At 38.7% G+C, this 19029-nt stretch overlaps 1 protein-coding gene across 2 annotated transcripts in view; it reads left to right on the forward strand.

The window, feature by feature from the left end:
- LOC5580054 overlaps window positions 1–19029 on the forward strand; it is a 260798-nt gene that overhangs the window by 177140 nt on the left and 64629 nt on the right. For both annotated transcript variants that reach the window (XM_021843979.1, XM_021843991.1), the window contains exon 2: window positions 3097–3189. In XM_021843979.1, the coding sequence (XP_021699671.1) occupies window positions 3097–3189 (93 nt within the window). The remainder of the gene's footprint in view (window positions 1–3096; window positions 3190–19029) is intronic.

Below are 19029 nucleotides of genomic sequence, written 5' to 3' on the forward strand. Positions count from 1 at the left end.
CTTCATGCAATAACTTTTAAGAGATTCTCCCAGAAAGGTACTGAAAATGGTCTACAAGTAAATTGGACAAGTTTCTTCCAGAAAATCGGGGAAAATCGATATATAAACTAAGAATTCTACAATTTGGGTTTTCTCTCGGCCTTTGCAGTTTGTAAGAGCAGTGAAATATAAGCTCGTTTTCTAGTCAACAGATGTGATTCTCCATGTGTAGTTGTCATTCGTACATTAGATTAAATATTTTTTTTTTTTACAAAGTCTACCAAAATCTTACCCAAACATAAAGGCAAACTTGGTCAAGATACTCGAGAATACTTTACATAGTGGGTTGAACATCCCACCACTAGAAAATTTGTCTAGAAGCTCTAGGAATTTCTTACATGAGTTGAAAAATATCTACTAGAAACATGATTTTTTAAGGCTTTAAGCAGATCGGAATACAATTTCAAAAGGTTTGAGAAGAGTGGAGAGAAGCTTACTGTATCCTGAAACTGAGAAGAAAAGTTTCTACCAGGATTTCTGAAGTTTTTTTTAGAAGCTGTTGAATCTTCTCCCAACTTCATCGTTTTCAGGTAGAATACACTAAAGACATATTGTTGAAAACCTCTTTCTGGAATTTCGATTATTTTGAATTAACACGCAGTCAAAGATTGTTTGGACAAACAATCTATTATTTTGTTTACTACATATGGTGTTTCTTACGTCATAAATTAAATCAAATGTGACCTCAACAACCGACAAGGGATCAAGACTATTCGATTCCTTAGAAAGTTTGACAAAAATAAGGTGTTAGATTGCACCTGAATTGGTTCCTTTTTCTTCTAAACTGAACACTGTCAAACAATAGGACAATCATTAATTTTCGAAATCATGACGTCGAGTTGAGAATGGCCAGTTCAAATCTTGATCCGATGTTGGATCGTATCAGTTTGAAATTAAATTGATATTAGTTTATAAATTTCTCAGCACATTGGGTATATTCGTGGTTACCACACTGAATACAAATAAAAAAATGGTAAATTGGCAATGAAAACTCTCAGCTAAAAACTGTGGAAGTAAACTAGACTGAGGAGCAGACTCTGTCCATGTTTGTACGAGACGTCAGAAAGAATAGGCAGAAGTTAAATGTGAAACAGTGTTATCCCACTGAAAAAATAAACAACTAATAGATATGTTAATCTTTTAATCAAAACGGTAGCTAACTTTAAAATATCCAAGATTTATATATTTCAGCCACCCTGCAGCTCGACTGCCAACTTGTGACACGTTGCAGTCCTCTAAATTCCATGAACCGCGGAGCGCGTTCATTAAGGCACCAATGCTAACTGGCGAGATAAAGTGAAAAGAAACATAAAGGCACCCGAAAGCTCATTTCGCCTCGGGAACTGAACATTCCCTTCCCCCTTTGCCCTCAGCTTTCCCCCCAAACCCATTCCGTATGCGATTAATGTTGCTGTCCCACCGTAACCACTGTTCCTCCTCCCATACAACTCAAGCAACCCTTCACCGTCGACCGTGAATCAAAGTTTAAAGCTCCAACTGGCCACCCTGACGTCACTCGAAAATCAACCGTTTCTCCTTCTTGCTTTATGTGGGGGCACCATCTCTAAAAGAACGAGTTTTTCCTCTCGGACCTACAGTGCTGGACCATAGATTAGCAACTTTTTTCGATTTTTCACACAAAATGGTCACCTTTGTAGTTCAAAGTCTAATTTGAGAAAAAAAATCACAGAATTTTGGACATAACTTGAAGTTCAACAAATTTTCTTGATATTTTTAGATTAACGAGATTGAAAACTCAGATCTAAGTCTTCAAAGTTGACCAATTTGCATGGAACATCAAAGAAAAGTTACACATATATCGTCCAATACTGTAGCTATGCTTCCATTTAAATCTCCCATGTTTCCCTCCCACTCACTCATACCGACACACACACGATCGTTCTTATTCTCCTCTCAGTCAGTGGTTGGCGTTGGTTTTCTTCGTTCGTTGGACAATGATGGCGTGGGTTGATGCTACGCTTGAAGCCACTCACGAAACGAACCCAATTTGTGCGCTGCATTTGGCATGCAACTGGAGCACTTTTCTGTAATGCACAAAATCAAACGACCGATAGGCGATGTTGGTCGGTTCTGCATATACGTTGAGTTATAGGCGCAAATTATGTACGAGAAAAATGCAACACATTCGCCAATTAAACTGAAACTGTAACGGTAATTTGTAATGATCTTCATTTGGATCATATTCAACGACTGATCAACCTTTTTTAAGTCCTTTATTAAAATCATTTCCATCCAGTCGATCATTACGATAAACAAAAAAAAAATAACTTGTGAATGAGCATGACTCTAATTTACCTTATGGGTATGATTATTAAGAAAGTTAACTGAAACTGAAAATGAGAATTGTTGGAAATTCTGGAAACGAAAAACGTTGCCGTTCATCTGTCTGAAACGAGTCTCAACGTTTTGTTTACGCGAAGGGCAACCCCAAAAGTTAGACTTATGATTGTCCCCACAATTTGCGCATACAAACTTTTTGGTATCTTCCTCCACATGCAGACATCCTTAACGTGAGAAGAACCTCCGCAAATCATACATATAGCAACCATGGGGCAATGTTTAGTACCATAACCGTACTTTTGGCACCAACGGCACTGAGTGTGATTCCTATGTCCCACGGACATCGGACGTAAGTTTTGCTTTTTCTAAAACATTAATATTACTTTGGTCACTTTTTTAAAGTGAACTAACTAGTATTCTTGAGAAAGCCCTTCCGGTAAATACCAGATTGGGTTCTCTTTTTCATAATGATTACTTGGACTGGGGAGAATCCAAGTAAATTATTTATTCCATTTTTGATCTCATCAGGTGGCTTATAGTCACCTGACAGACCTTTCAAGACGACTCAGTTTTATCGTTATAAGTAAAAATATGTGCTTCTTTTTATCAAGATATTTTTCTCACCTGAATCAAAGAGCCTGGGCTAGTGGCTGCTTCGATTTGATGTTCAGAAACTTTGTCTAATATGATTGTTCATCTCTATGCACTAACAACTGATCAACTAATGTTCCATTTTTTCTTTCTCTCCCACTTTAGGTCCTCTGGCATCTGGATGCCTTCCGACGATCATTCCGCCAGCTCCAGAATCACGTCTGCGGTGGGCAGGACTGTATTTTCTGCGCCCTCAAGGTATGTACTCATTTTCCCTATTTCTTTCCCAAACGACATCTCTCCGAGGATTTTATAAAATCAATTGATCATCACAACTGAATTGCGATAGCAGACATGTACCGGAGTATTTAGAAGATCATCAATTGTTGCGAGTCAGGACTTTGTTGCGATCCCTTGAAACCTCTGGATCCGCGATCGCGAGAAACGGCGGCTGATCTTAGGGTGGTTCAAATTACAAGAAAGGTCCAAAAATCCCATCTCTCATATTTTACTTACAATCTCCATGATTGAAATGGAGTTCTGCCTTATTTTTTTCATTTATATCGATGGTGATTCGGAAGTGGCCAAGACGTCTTTGGGCCACCTCGAAATCATAAATATTGTAAGAAAGATATGAGAGATGTGATCTTCAAACTTTCTTGCTATTTCAACCACCCTAGTAGTTGACCATTTCTTGCCCCATCATCTCAAAGTTCAATCACTCTGCTGCGAAGATTTCGGCGAGATAAAGATACTCTCTAAGCTAATCTCAAAGATTTCTGGTTTTTCTTTTCGGGCGGGCGGGCGGTTTAGACCAACCGGAACGGTTAATGGCTGTCGCTTGATCGATTGACTTTCACTTGGCGCTGCCAACGAGCGCAGCGATCTGACTTTCGGTACGCGGTTTTCTTTCCATGCTTTTTTTTGGAGGAAGAAAACGAACAGGACAGGAGAGAGAGCATGACATTTGTCATCGTTCGGCTAGGGCGAAAGAAAAAGCGCGTCGGCAGTCGTGATGATGTAAAACGGATTTTTGGCAATGGTTTTCAATTTTGCTCGAGGGCTGGAGCGTTTGGGGGCTTTGTGATGGAGTTGAGTGACTTGTGCTGGAGTAGATAGTGAGAGTGATGCCGAATAAGTTCCTTAAAAGTTCCGATGAAACTTGTTTCATGGTTTGATGACTTTCAGTTTGAAACACCTGCTGTTGGTATGAATGAAAATGAAAGACAATTATGTTGGTCCATCTGACGGTTGAACATCTGCGTATGTATTAAGATTCTGTACTCAAGAACAATTTATACAATTTTATATGTCTTGCTCATCTGGCAATCTATGTTCCAAGTAGGCATTGCAGAATTCGATCTCAATTGATTTCGAAGCACGATCAATGCAAGCGAAAAAAAAAACAAGGCATCTATATTGGTCCATGATCCATTGGTCCATGCCAATGTTTCGGAAGTTGTAAAAAGCTGATAAATAGCAGCAGCGAAAGAGAGTCCCAAAAAGAGAGCGATGATGAAACCCATTGTTTTCGCTTATTCACCATTGGGGGTAGGTATTTTACTTTACTGGCATGATGAACAATCCCCGAGATTCTATAGCAAAAGTTCCCCCAGGTTTGGGGCTTACTTAGAGGTGTTTTATCATGCACTGTTATCCCTCCGATATGATAAGAGCTGTAGCAGTAGACGACAATCAGTCTCTCATGATGTGTTGCTGATCATGATTGTTACAGAGAGCGATAAGTAAGTGATACTCTCATTTTTCTCAAAATTCAACCCCTGATCCCAAGACGAGACGGCGTCTTACGTATCTTATAACGCCATTTATTTTACTTAAATTGTTATTAGGGAGCCGGATCCTATTCTTGGCACTTTTGATTCACTCCGGCAGTGGGATTTTTTGAAAGCTACGGAGCTCATATTCGGCCACAATATGCGTCGTACTGAAGCGCTTCTTATTGCAATGTTTCAGACAACTCGGCCAAGACAAACCCCCCATGCCAAAATGATTCATGGAAGTGCCCAAGTAGCTCTGCTCCCTATCGGTTAATTTCGAACCGATTTTTTTTTCGAATTTTCGAAATATGCTACAAGTTTCTGTCAAAATCTATGAATTTTAACTGAAACACAACTTTCGGTGTCAGTGCACAAAAGCTGGTGTCATGTGAGATTGAACACCGTACACCTATGCAAAGGACTTACTATTTGTATGAAGTGTACGAATTTAGACTCCACATGAAGTTCAATTCTTCAATGTACAACTTGTCGCCACTCTTCCAAATGTATTAAAAAAATAATCTTTCTTTCTTTTTTCTTTTTTTTTTTTCTTTCGACAAAATTAGGTTTTATCACTTGTCAATATTAACTCTTTTTTTTGCCAATATTGAGCATGTTTGGAACATTTCTCAAAATTTCTCCATAGTAATTTCCATACAAACCTACATTGTCTTTGGGCCACCTTTAAATCACCGCTTAGAAAGCTGAAAATTTCACAAAACACTATTTTTATGGTACGGATGGCAAGGAACATACGGGAGATTAGATTCTCAAACATTTTTAAATTTTGAACCGCCCTAATGTGCATATTTTATATTACAAAAGATGGCATGAAATTAGGATGTATAGATTTGATTGTGATTTCTATTCTGTAACCTTTTGCTACTTAATTTATGATAACAAAGTTTATTTGACATCTACTATGGATTGATTTGACTTACTTTGTACACGTTGTGGTAGCTTGAGTTGATGTGTTGAAGAATTTATGTGTACAAAAGTAACAGATTAATATTTTATGTATATATTTCAGTATATCATTTGTTTGTCTGTGTGCAATATTTCTGACCTGGCATGAATCTTTTGAGCGTGATCTGAATTGACAGTTCGAAAGAAAATAGAGCTTAGTGACATTTGAACACACGAACACTCGCATACGCTCATCATACACAGTTTGTTTTTGTTTCCCTCAACGAAACTTGCACACTCTTTCCAGACTCATCAAAATGCATATGGAAATATTACCCAATTTGAAATTTTTTTACCCATATTCTTGGTGTTTTTTTAGACAGAGTACATATTATTTTCCTCTGAGTTGCACAACTACATCTTCACTAGAGCACCCACACTATTGAGCGTGATAACCACTATAGGCCTTTTCACAAGACATTCCAATCCAGCTAATTCGGAAGCTTTTTGATAGTTCTTCTATGGAAATGACAGGCCCGTGTATGCACTGCTCTTCGGTAGATATAAACAAATGCATACACGGAGCTGTCACATGAAAAGTCCTTTTAGGCACGAAAAATGATTTGAACCTACTCCCTAAAGTACGCGTTAGTTCTTGAAACCAGCAACTATCTGCGTGCAGCTACACGGTTAAAAAAATATATGCTAAACAGTGTAAAAGTCATACTAAAACCATATTCGGTCTATTCACCCCTCGCAATGAATATGTACCTAATATGCATTGCTAGTATAAACAACTTTTATAGCAACGTATGCATATCTCACAATTAATTTCTCCAATGCATAATGAATGATAATTCACTGAATTTCTTAAAATTTTGTTTTTATTTTCGTTTTTGTAAACGAATGAAAAATCTCATGATATTATTCCGCGAATAATTTATATTTATTGAACCAACAATTACACATATGATTGATGATCACATTACTAAATCATATTCTAAAATCACAAGAGTTGACTTCACCCGAGTCATATTGGATCATCACGTTGCTCACCGTGTATTCGATTCGACATCGTCCTGCATAACAGTCCATGATTTCCCGAATGTCCTTGACTCGGTTTTTGGTCCGATGGAGAGCTGCTTGCGTTTATCGATCATTTCTCGAAAACTTATTCAAATAGTTTCAAGTCGAAAACGTGAATAAACTTACTTTATTGATCCTACGTGTTTCGCAGACGAGATTCTACATGCTCCGCTCCTACCCAACTTGATTTTTCACTTTTAGAACGTTTAATTTCCGGATTTACAAAACGACGAAAGTAAGATTTTCAACTTTCGCAACCTAACCACTACTTTCGCCGCCCCGCTGTATAGAGAGACAAAGTGACTTAACCACGAATCAAAACAAAACACTACTTGAGCCGATTTTACACTGGTAGAAAAACGTCGAAAGTAACTGTATGAAACGGCTTATCATTTTGTTATAATTATTTTTGTTGAAAATAATAGAAACTACATAGTTTTTGAACGCGATATGATTGTATGCAAAATTTGAGCGATGTGCACGGCGAAAAAATGTTAAAAAGGTGATTCATTTTAAAACAGTTTTGAAAGACAGGTTGTGATTCTTCTCAATTAGTTTTCTCAAAACCGTATGAAAGTTACTTGCGTCGATTTGAAAAAGTAATCGAGATTTGAGGAAACAGCTTCAGTAGTCCATTGAGAAAAGTTGGAGAAAATTCGACGGATTACGGTCCGCTTCGTGTGGTACTCCTGCATTGGATAAATAGAACGGTTGTATGATAAAAAAAAATCTACAAAAATAATAACTTACGGACTTACCTTGTCAAAATACTGGAAATGCCGCAGAATCGATCGCGCTCTGGAATGGGCTTTCTACTGATCACTTCCGGCTTTAAAGGTCTCCCGCTGCCATCATTGTAATTCACTCGAATGGTACTTACTGAAAAACATTGAATATCCTAAATTATTTGATTTGGAATTAGAACAATCTTTAAGGTGAATATAAAACGAAGCCAAACTTTGAATTTTCAAGTGCACAAGACTGAAGAATCTGACAACAGTTCGCGTTGAAAATCAATCAAATTGCTTGCTTCCTGGTAGTGACCAATGGGATAAATTTTCAACGTGGAGCGCAGTTTGGTTCTCAAGTCTTGTGCTCTTGAAAATTTTAGTTGTGGCTTCGTTCTATAATCACCTTGAATTACCTCTGCATACAATTTCAGCAGCCCGGTCCTTTTTTTGCCATTATTTTAAAGTATTTCTTACGAAACAGTCAAACAAAACGATGGAAAACTATCAGCAAACATGTCGTTGCTTGCTGGTTTGCCAGGAAAATAAAATTAATTTCTACAAGTTCCAAGATTAGCAAAAGGTCATGCTTATGCACAGGAAAAGATAAACGTTATATATTCATTACAAAGTATAAATTATAATCATATAGTGCATGTTTCATAAGCATCGCAAGGGATTAACATAAAAAATGTCAAGGAAATATTAAACACTATGCTAATTAGTATTTTCAATTTTCACCATGTAGTGCTGTGTAAACCAAAGTAGGCCTTGCACCTATCAAACCCGCGCTGTAGCGACAAATTTCGCATGGGAAACAAATTAATACTATTGTTAATCGTTTATAATTACGCCTAATAAAATGTGGCTAAATTATCTTGCAACTACAGAAAACTGGATAAAATTCTACGCACTCAACATCAGATTGATAAGTGAAATATAAATTTCGCATTCGAAAACGAGTGTGTTTCGTGCTTAAAGGTTGGTTTGCTACTGACAAGAAAAGGAATCGCCTATCTCGATGCGTGGGAAATTTCTTCCAAGAAATGGTCCAGAAAATCACATTTTACTGATCGCAGTATGCAGTTGAGAAGAAATGTCGTTTCAAATGGGGCTCTCTGTAGGAAATTTCTTGACCCATTCAATCAAGAAATTTCTTTACTTTTCTTGAGCGAAACAGCATACTTAGCTTAAATCGGTATTTTTGGACGAGCTGTCAAACCAGCACCTTCTTCAACATCAAATTGTTGGCTTCACTTCAGTTGTTTGTGGATGACAGCCGTTTCAGTCATGTGGTTTGAACTTCATCGCGTGATTGAGAAGTCAGTTTAATGAAGGATTTTGTGACCCCAGGGGGGTCGTGAGCTGCTCTCTGGTGAGTTGCGAAAATATCTCAATTTGTATTAATTGCCTTAGATTTTTTTTTTCTACATTTTCAAATGTCAGATGTTAGAAAATTGAAGCTGTCAAAATATTTTGTTCAAAACAAACCTTATTTTTCATATAATAATAGTTTTGCGTAGTCGCTGGGTCGTTGGGTGTGATTGTTTTGATTGGTGTGACAATCAGGAACAAATTAAAAGTTCACCTCTACGACAGTGATTAAATTACAAAATTTGGTATGCTATGAAGTATGAACACATGAAGCATGATTGCAAGTACAAGTCCAATCGTCAAACAAAAATAGATTCCATTTATCACGAACATCTATGTTCTGAGGCTCCGCTGTGAAGGGCAGTCCTGCCAGTATAAATTGGCCAACACTAGTCGTTGAAGTTTTTGATTGAATACACAATCGAACCGCGCTGTTGGAAACATGATTTCCAACATGAACCTATTTGTTCTATGAGTAAAAATGTCACCAACCATTTGATTCGGTATTTGTGTTTCACGCACTTTAGCAGGAAAGCTTAACATGGCGCCTTCATGAAATCGATTTCCTCTATCTATCCTATATACTGTCTCCATCTACCCGATTCCAATTAGCATTCTCATGGAGGGATTGGTGTCTAAATGCATTGGAATTAATTGGAAAGCTCAATTTCCAAGTTTTCTCCTAGAACATGATAGGTAAACCAACGATGAGAAAAGTAGTGATTGATTAATTATTTTTCTAGAACAGCCTTCAACGCACACTATGTGATATTTGTTCTGTGCGGAGATAGCCCACTGCGCGTTATTTCAGCGAGGCTATCCAAATTTTCAAATTTCCCCGCAATATCACAAAATTGATAACTTTCTAGTCTAGAAAAACTTTTTTTCTTGATCCTGAAATTCGTTTTTATTTCCATAAAAAATGTATTATGGTTAAATATAATATTTCGATGTGAACAATATTAATTGAACGACAATGTTGGCAACATCGAAAACTCTGTATTTTAAACGTTCTTGGTGCATATTGTTTTCGATAAATTAACGATAGACTTCGAAAGTTTAAGTGGAAAATTAATGTATCAACATTTTTCACCTGGTGGGTCGCGAAGGACATGCCAGAGGGCTAGGTGGGTCGTGCACTCGAAAAGTTTGGAAACCTATGCTCTAGAGATTTAGAGTCTTGGTTGGATGCTTTAAGTTTCTTCGGAATTTTGCAGTTGTTTATTGAAAACTCCACTGTAAAGCAATAATTTATCTTCAGTTTGACCCTCCAATAGGGCAATTAGAATCATTGGCCAACTCTCTGGTCTCCCAGAATTAAACATTCACCACCACGGTCACTGTCTAGGAGTCTTACACAAATTCTTGTAGCTATATTAGATTCTCACAGTTCTCATGCTAATGGAGTTCTATTGCAGGCTTGAAGCATCTTCATTTTACTTCTATATTTATGACAAACTCAAATGGACTGTAATTTTCAGAATGATAATCAAAATATTTAAGCCTGAATAATGGCAAGAATAGGGGCCCAGATAGCCGTAGCGGTAAACGCGCAGCTATTCAGCAAGACCAAGCTGAGGGTCGTGGGTTCGAATCCCACCAGTCGAGGATCTTTTCGGGTTGGAAATTTTCTCGACTTCCCAGGGCATAGAGTATCTTCGTACGTGCCACACGATATACGCATGCAAAAATGGTCATAGGCATAGTAAGCTCTCAGTTAATAACTGTGGAAGTGCTCATAAGAACACTAAGCTGAGAAGCAGGCTCTGTCCCAGTGGGGACGTAACGCCAGAAAGAAGAAGAAGAAGAATGGCAAGAATAGAGTTTGAAGTTGTACAATGCTGTAGCTTCGAAGTCTTTTAAGTTCACAAGAAACAATTGATTCTCAATTGATATGCCAAAAAGTACACAGAGATTCGGCAGAGGTGATAAAAACTCTGTCTACAGGAGTTTTAATCGCAATCATCTAAAGGCATCTCTAGAGCTTCTGGCAAAATCTAGAAGTTAACAAAGATTGACTGGACTTTGATGATGATAATTGGATTTCGGCTTTCAGTCACGAATTAAGCGTTGATTATTTTAAATCATTGCCAACGTTTCGATCCAGTTGTTGGGATCTTCTTCAGGGCCTGTTGTTTATTGTGTAAATGAAATAAAAGGTAGTGTCGTGTTACATGGATTTGTGTTTCTTCTACTCACTCGATATGAATCAACTTGTCGTTTATTCGTGTAGCACACACGGTGTTTGTCTCGATTGGGTATCGCACGGGTCTTACTGTAGGGTCATAATAGCTATTAGGATTTGGTTTTGTATTATAATTGGGTTGGACAAGCTTACTTCATCACCAGCACCCTATATCAGATGGTGGGTGGGTGGTACGGAACAAGAATTTTACACTAGAAATTTTGGCGAAATACAACACTTTGCCTGTTGTCTATTGCCGTCTGCTAATTCGTGACTGAAAGCCGAAATCCAATTATCAAAATCTAGAAGTTTATGCTAAAAAGCTGTAGCTTCGGCTCAGAGTGGCGAGTAATTAAATCAATATGGTGGGCGTAACCAAGTAGCTAGACGGATGTCCTGAAGATTGTGTTACTCATGCCTATCTTCGATCTTCTTATCGCACACATCAATGCAAAGTTGAACAACATACACGTTAATACCTTACCGTAACCCACTGCAAGATTCGAATGGACTCGAGGGTGACCCCGATACTAGATCCAGCATTCTTGTCCAATCATGTCAGATTGTCCGACAAACTTCATTTGTGCATAATCTACCATAGCTGATATCGCTCGATTACATCGTGGCCTGATGAAAAATCAATAAACAGATTATGTGTGAAGGCATGTGTGTATTCCTATTCTAATGATTTTTTTTTGCAATAAGTGATAGACGGCTTCATAGAATTTTTTTTTTTTTTTTTTTTATTTCGTCAATCATTTGTAGACTACATAGTTACATAGTTTCTTATATTCTAAGATTTCCTAGTGAGTTAAAATATGATTTCAATTTGGTCCGGGGCATACTAAGATCAATGATTTCACAGTGCTCATTGTAAACAGACATCATTTGATTTAGAGGACTAAATTTGGCGTAGTTTGTACGATAACGATCTAAAGCAAACAAATTTCTGTGACGCAATTGTCGATTAGGAGCATAAAAGTTTAATTTAGATAATAGCTTTGTTGAGTCAATACGTTGTGAAACGATATCATTAACAAATGCGACCATGGCATATTCTCGTCGCTGTTTTAATGTCTGAATGTTTATCAACATGCATCGTGCTTTATATGACGGAAGAGGAAATACAGTCCATCCTAATTTGCGGAGTGCGTATAGTAAAAACTGCTTTTGAATCGACTCTATTCGTTCATCATATGATTTCAAATATGGGGACCAGACAACACTACAATACTCTAATATGGATCTCACATAAGCAACATAAAGGGTTTTGATTTGGGAGCCTACATTGTAGACTCAGTAGTCGCAAAAAACTGCTACAATCCAAATTATTCGATGATCAGACACACGGACCCTTCAATCAACTTCTCCGGCAGAACTTCTTTCTTCTGAATCTTCGTTGTAACCCATAGGTAACGCTCTTCACAGTGCATCTTCACGGTGTTCAAACAACTCGCTTGGTAGTTGATCTATTCTAGCGACTTGACTATTTTTCAACTGTATCAAAAAAATCAGTATCAAATGATGTTTTCGTTTTAAGGAACTGGGTTGATGAACAAAATGTAACCAAACAAACACCACGCTAATTATATCTTGGTCGAATCTGAATCGATTTGAAACTGTGGTTTAGTACGGGTTTCGCCTGTTCCAACCAAGTTTCAAAAACGAATTCGACAAAAATGTAACCCAAATCTCAAAGATGTTGAACTTTACGATTGGGATACGGGAATACTCCTTGATTATTTCAATCCTCTAAAAGTTGCGTGCATATGTGTCTGAGAGTTTGATCTATCAGAAACCTCACAATTTGTCTTAATTATATGTCACATTTTTTATTAGAATCACTGTCAAAAATAATGAAGATTACACGTCACGTCACTTCAATTATGCTATATTATTATAACCGCTTGTAAATTTAGGTCTGAAATCATGTAAAATTTTGTTGTATGTCATGTAATCACACAGCTTGCTGCTGGATTAAACGACATATACATGAAGTTTAAATGACATACCATGTAAATGTCTATTATATTCCACGCTCCATTTATATGCAGTATATATCTCAGAAATTTACATGTTTCGTTCGAACTGTGAGTCTACTAAAGTAATTCATCCTAGAATAGTCACTAAACACTGATGACCGCAGATGATAAACTATAAATTACTTTCTATGTGTTGAAATGCTTGAAGTTATTGGTGCACTGGACTAGGAGTAAACTTTCTTGATATCTAATCCAATGAGCACTCATCTGTACCCTACTGGTAGAAATTTACCAATCGACAATTTATTATCAGTTTCCGAAATACCTTCAGAAAATGTCACAACAATCCTTTACCAAAACCCACAAATTAGCAACGGTCTAGCGCCTCGTTGTCATCTGATAGAGTTGTTAAGCCGCAGCATGTACACAGTTCGCATGAACAACTCCAAGGAATGCCGCCCGCACGACACACTGCTGTGACGCTGATCCACAAAACATTAGATATGAAATTTTTAATTCAACCCATATATTACTCGAACCATTCCAAGCTGCCAACGTCCGAGCATAACAAGACTGCACAAACTACCACCACCGCAAATGCCGCTGCGGTATTGGCTAACCTCGATCGCGTCGTACGCATTCGTAGCGAAAAGGAACTACGGTATTTTTATGTGACTTTTTAAGGTCTGCTCTTCAGGTTTGGCATACTAATACCTACAGCTATCATGGCCGCCACCGCTTCATCCGCCAGTTGCAAATTACCACCCGCGTACAACATGCGTGCTTCGCGCAGCTGCGCGATGCTCTCTTTAATTAAATCGCCAATTTTTCATTGCTTCTTCTAGGTAGGTGCACGATCGCCAATCATTGTTAACCATCCTCTAATGGCCGATCGTTATACAATCGGATTCATCTCGAATCTTCATCATGCCGTCGTGGCTTTTTACTCGCAACCGATCGCAACTCGTTATACCGACTGCAACTCTTCACTTCTGCGCACGCTTCATTCACACCGTTTGCAGTTTGCCTACATTCCGGCGTATTCTGCGACTTTTGCGCTACTCGTCGAACGTCTTTTTGATTCGCTACTCGGCCAACGCTTCCTCCGTTACTTCCCTCCTTCTTTCATGACCATCGCGTGGCTTCCAACAAGACCCGAACAAGCGGTTTGTCTCGATCTTAAATCTCGGTCAACGCAAAGCGGAGATCGTAAAAAAGAAACTCTCCCGTCGGAGTTTCTTCTCCTTCTTACCCGCGTTGGTTCTTCATGCCGTGGCTTTACGCCCGTACGATGGCAAACACCAACACTTGCGCGCAGTTCCACCCCCTCGTCTTGATCCTCTTCCTACCACCGCAAACCAAACCAGACTCTTTCTTCTTCGTTCTCGTTGTTGCACAACCCAACTCCCTCACTCATCCATGCTTCCACAGTAGGTTTCTCGATTACGCTTTACGCTTGATTTGACCCCCTGAGTTCGTTCCGACTGCCTAATAACTTGTACAAACACACCGGGACCCTTAAGAACACCGTGCAACCGAAGTTCCCTCCGAGCAAGAAGGGTCTATCTCCTCCACTCACCCATATAGAAGAAGAGAAAGGCAAAGCACGGCGGAGGTGAGAAAGGTGTGAGATTATACCTGCAACTTTGGAAACCGAACCTTTCCCTCCGCTGCTGCAAGTGCTGCTGCACGGAGGAGATGCGCTTTCTCAATCTCGCTGCGGAAAAAGAAATCGTCGTCGGGGATGATAAGACCGGGACTCATCCGAGCGAGCGAGGTCGGTGTCGTGATAAGAGATATGTCGTCTGAGCTAATATTTGAGCCCCGAAACGACGGTGTTACAATGATCCCCATTCATCGCTGCGTGAAGATTTAAATTGCCCCAAAAACGGTGCATCACTTCACTTCATCACCATCATCATCCGTCCATATGAGGCAACGCACTTGAGTAAACTTTATGGCCGCGATGTGGTGTGGCACGACGCGCACAATGGGACCATTTCGGGAAAAAGACGATCAGGACTAACAAAAACCAAACACGCTCTTAGGGGAGTAGTGTTTGATCCTTTGAAACTGTTGCATGCTCCTTGGAGGGCGAGTGACGGAATCTAGATCGTGTCAATTATAACAAATAAAACAAGCCCTTAGGAATTTTGACCGTCTTTTTTATGAAATGAACCCATTGTACATTGTGGCAAAGAGGTTTTAATTACCTCGCGTGTACGCCTTGGCACATGTTCAGGGGGTCTCCCGACACAAAGTGTTGATGGCCAATATTTATTCTGGCTTTGGGGGTTTTCCTTTTCCGCGTCAAACAACAAAGTTATGACGCGATCCTCTTGGTGGGTTTTGGTGTCGGTCCGGTGTGGACGACTCGACTCTAATAACCAACGGAACCAATGACCGACTGTTTCGTTACATGGCCATCGACCGGCTCCGCAGAGTAGGTACCTAGAGGAAGTTGAGTTGAGTTCACGTGAAGAAGCTTCGCTGCACTGTCCGACCAGATGGAAGAAACAATATTATAGCAGAATTTGTTTGTTCTTCTTCTTGGCATCATGTCCTCACTGGGACAGAGCCTGCTTCTCAACTTAGTGTTCAATGAGCACTTCCACAGTTATTAACTGAGAACTTTCTTTGCCAAAGTTGCTATTTTCGCATTTGTATATCGTGTGGCAGGTACAATGATAATAATGCCCAGGGAAGTCAAGGGAATTCCCATTACGAAAAGATCTTGGACCGACTGGGAATGGAACCCAGACACCTTCAGCATGGCTTTGCTTTGTAGCCGCGGACTCTAATTACTATATGCTAAAGAAGACCCGGGGAACTTTGGATATTGTTTAAAACAAATTTACAAATGCATTTTCAGTGCGCATCGTACCTTCGTGCTGTGCGTACACGAATTCTCTCTGCTCTTGGAAGTTTTCTTAAAAACTACCTAAAGCAATAAAACAGTACTTTTCAGTGCTACAAAAACAGTACTTTTCAGTGCTAAAATTAAAAACGGTACTTTTCAGTGCTACTAAAACAGTACTTTTCAGTACTATTTTTTCTACTATTGATCCCTTTACGATCCTTGTTTGGACCCGTGCCTTCGATTTTTCGTTGGACCCGTTGGCGAAAGCTAGCGGTGGTAATCCTTCTTGGACACCGTCTTGGGAAAAAACCTTTCGAAGGTCACGTCTTCTTTCGTTTATTAATTAAACATGGTATCAACAACTAACAAAAGGAAGGGTGAATCTCTGAATTCACTACTTCCTTCCAAAAAAGTGGGTTTTAAAACTGTCACTACACGTGGCAAGAATGGAAGAAAGGACGCTTCCCCGGAATGCGAACTTTCTTCCAAGGGTGAAATGAATAATTGTATTGAAATGAGCAATCAGTTCGATGCTCTAGACAAATTTTCCGAACACCAAATCGAAGCAGCCTCTAGCCCAGGCTCTTTGATTCAAGCGAGGAAGCAAAGAGTGCCGCCTATCGTGGTCAGTTGTTCCGAATTTGGGGGATTTAGGCAGGAGATCTTGAACTCCATTAGGGGAATCAAGGTTTCCTTCCAAATCGCAAAGAAAGGAGACTGTCGCGTTTTGCCGGAAACTCTTAAAGATCGTGAGCTTCTTCTCAAACATCTTGAAGAGAAGAAGCACAAATTTTTTACTTATGACGACAAAACTGAACGTTTGTTCAAAGTTGTCTTGAAAGGTCTCTCAAGTGACTATAAATCACCTGAAGAGATCAAAAATGGAATAAATGATTTACTTGGATTTTCCCCAGTCCAAGCAATCATTATGAAAAAGAGAACCCAATCTGGCATTGTTCGGAAAGGGCTTTCTCAAGAATTTTATTTAGTTCACTTTAACAAAAAAGAACTAAATAATATTAAAGCTTTAGAAAAAGCAAAACTTTTGTTTGATGTCCGTGTGACATGGGAACATTTCCAGAAACCTGGAGGAAATTACCAGAACCCCACTCAGTGCCGTCGGTGCCAAAAGTGGGGTCATGGTACAAAAAATTGTCGCATGGATACTAAATGCATGATTTGCGGAGGTTCTTCTCACGCCAAAGACGTCTGTCCAGTGAAGGAAGATACCACCAAATTCATATGCTGTAATTGCGGGACTAACCATAAGTCCAATTTTTGGAATTGTCCTTCACGCAAAAGGGTCATTGAGGCTCGTGCCAGGCAGATGAAAGATAATATCCGTTACGATAACGGTCGTTTCCGGAATTTGCCTGGTAGAGTATCGAACAATGCTCATTTTTCAGTTAACGATCGCTTGATCATGAATCATACCCATCAGGAAGATCATAATCATGCTCATTCACAAACTAATTTTAATCCGTCGGGTAGCCGTTCGAATCTTTCAATTTCGAATGTATCTACCCACGGTAAATCCTTTGCCGATATCGTAGCAGGAAATTCGAACTCCTCCCCTGTTCGATCAATTGGTACCCATTCTACTTGTTTCAAATCAAATGGAAAAAACCCTACAGCCACAGGTAACTCCGCTTCTTCGTCTACCGGAAATTCTAATGGGAAATCACATGACATGTCTGCCTCTGATTTTAATTTTCTAACTGATCAATTGAATCTAATGATTGATGCAATGTTCAAAGCCACCACTATGACTGAAGCAGTCCAAGTAGGTGTAAAATTTACAAATCAAATTGTTATTTGATTACGTTTTTCTAATGGATCCAAATAATAATTTAAATATTTTAAATTGGAATGCTCGTTCTCTGAATGGTAAAGAGGACGAGCTGTTTAATTTTCTTACGGTTAATAATGTGCATATAGCAGTTATTACCGAAACGTATTTAAAACCTGGATCTAAACTCAAAAGAGATCCTAACTTTTTTGTTTATCGTAATGATCGACTTGATGGGGCATGTGGGGGAGTTGCAATCATCATTCATAGGCGTATAAAACATCAACTGTTTTCATCATTTGAAACTAAAGTTTTTGAAACTTTAGGTGTTTCTGTTGAAACACAGTTTGGTAAATATACTTTCATAGCTGCCTATTTGCCTTTTCAATGCTCTGGGCAGCAAGTTAATTTGCTCCAAACTGACTTGCGTAAATTGACTCGCAATAAGTCAAAATTTTTTGTCATTGGTGACTTTAATGCCAAACATCGGTCATGGAATAATTCTCAAAGTAATTCCAACGGCAGAATTTTATTTGATGAGTGCTCTTCAGGATATTTCTCAATTCAATACCCTGATAGCCCCACATGTTTTTCCTCTTCTAGAAATCCATCTACGATTGATTTGGTCTTAACCGACTCTAGTCATCTTTGTAGCCAAATGATTACTCATGCTGATTTTGATTCTGATCATGTCCCTGTTACATTTCAAATATCCCAAGAAGCGATTCTCAATCCTATCAGCTCCACTTTCAATTATTTACGAGCCGACTGGAATATATATAAAACGTATGTTGACTCCAATCTTGATGTTAACATTTCTTTAGAAACTAAACTTGATATTGACAATGCTCTTGAAACTTTAACAAATTCCATTGTTGAAGCCCGGAGCATTGCAATTCCAAAATGTGAAGTAAAATTTGAATCCGTGATTATAGACGATGATCTTAAACTCTTGATCCGTCTTAAAAACGTGAGGAGAAGGCAATTTCAACGCACTCGCGATCCTGCTATGAAAATTATATGGCAGGATTTGCAGAAAGAAATCAAGAAACGTTTTGCTCAATTAAGAAACAAAAATTTTGAAAATAAAATTTCTCAATTGGACCCTGGCTCTAAGCCCTTTTGGAAATTATCGAAAATCTTGAAAAAACCTCAGAAGCCAATACCGGCATTGAAAGAGGAAAACAAATTATTACTAACTAATTGCGAAAAAGCTCAAAAACTTGCTATGCAGTTTGAAAGTGCGCACAATTTTAATTTAGGACTTACTAGTCCAATTGAAAATGAAGTTACTCAGGAGTTCGAAAATATTCTCAATCAAGAGAACCTTTTTGAAAATGCCTGGGAGACTGATTTGGAAGAAGTGAGAACTATTATTAAAAAATTCAAAAACATGAAAGCTCCTGGCGA

Source organism: Aedes aegypti, chromosome 1, assembly GCF_002204515.2.
Source record: "Aedes aegypti strain LVP_AGWG chromosome 1, AaegL5.0 Primary Assembly, whole genome shotgun sequence".
Taxonomy (NCBI): Eukaryota; Metazoa; Arthropoda; class Insecta; order Diptera; family Culicidae; genus Aedes; species Aedes aegypti.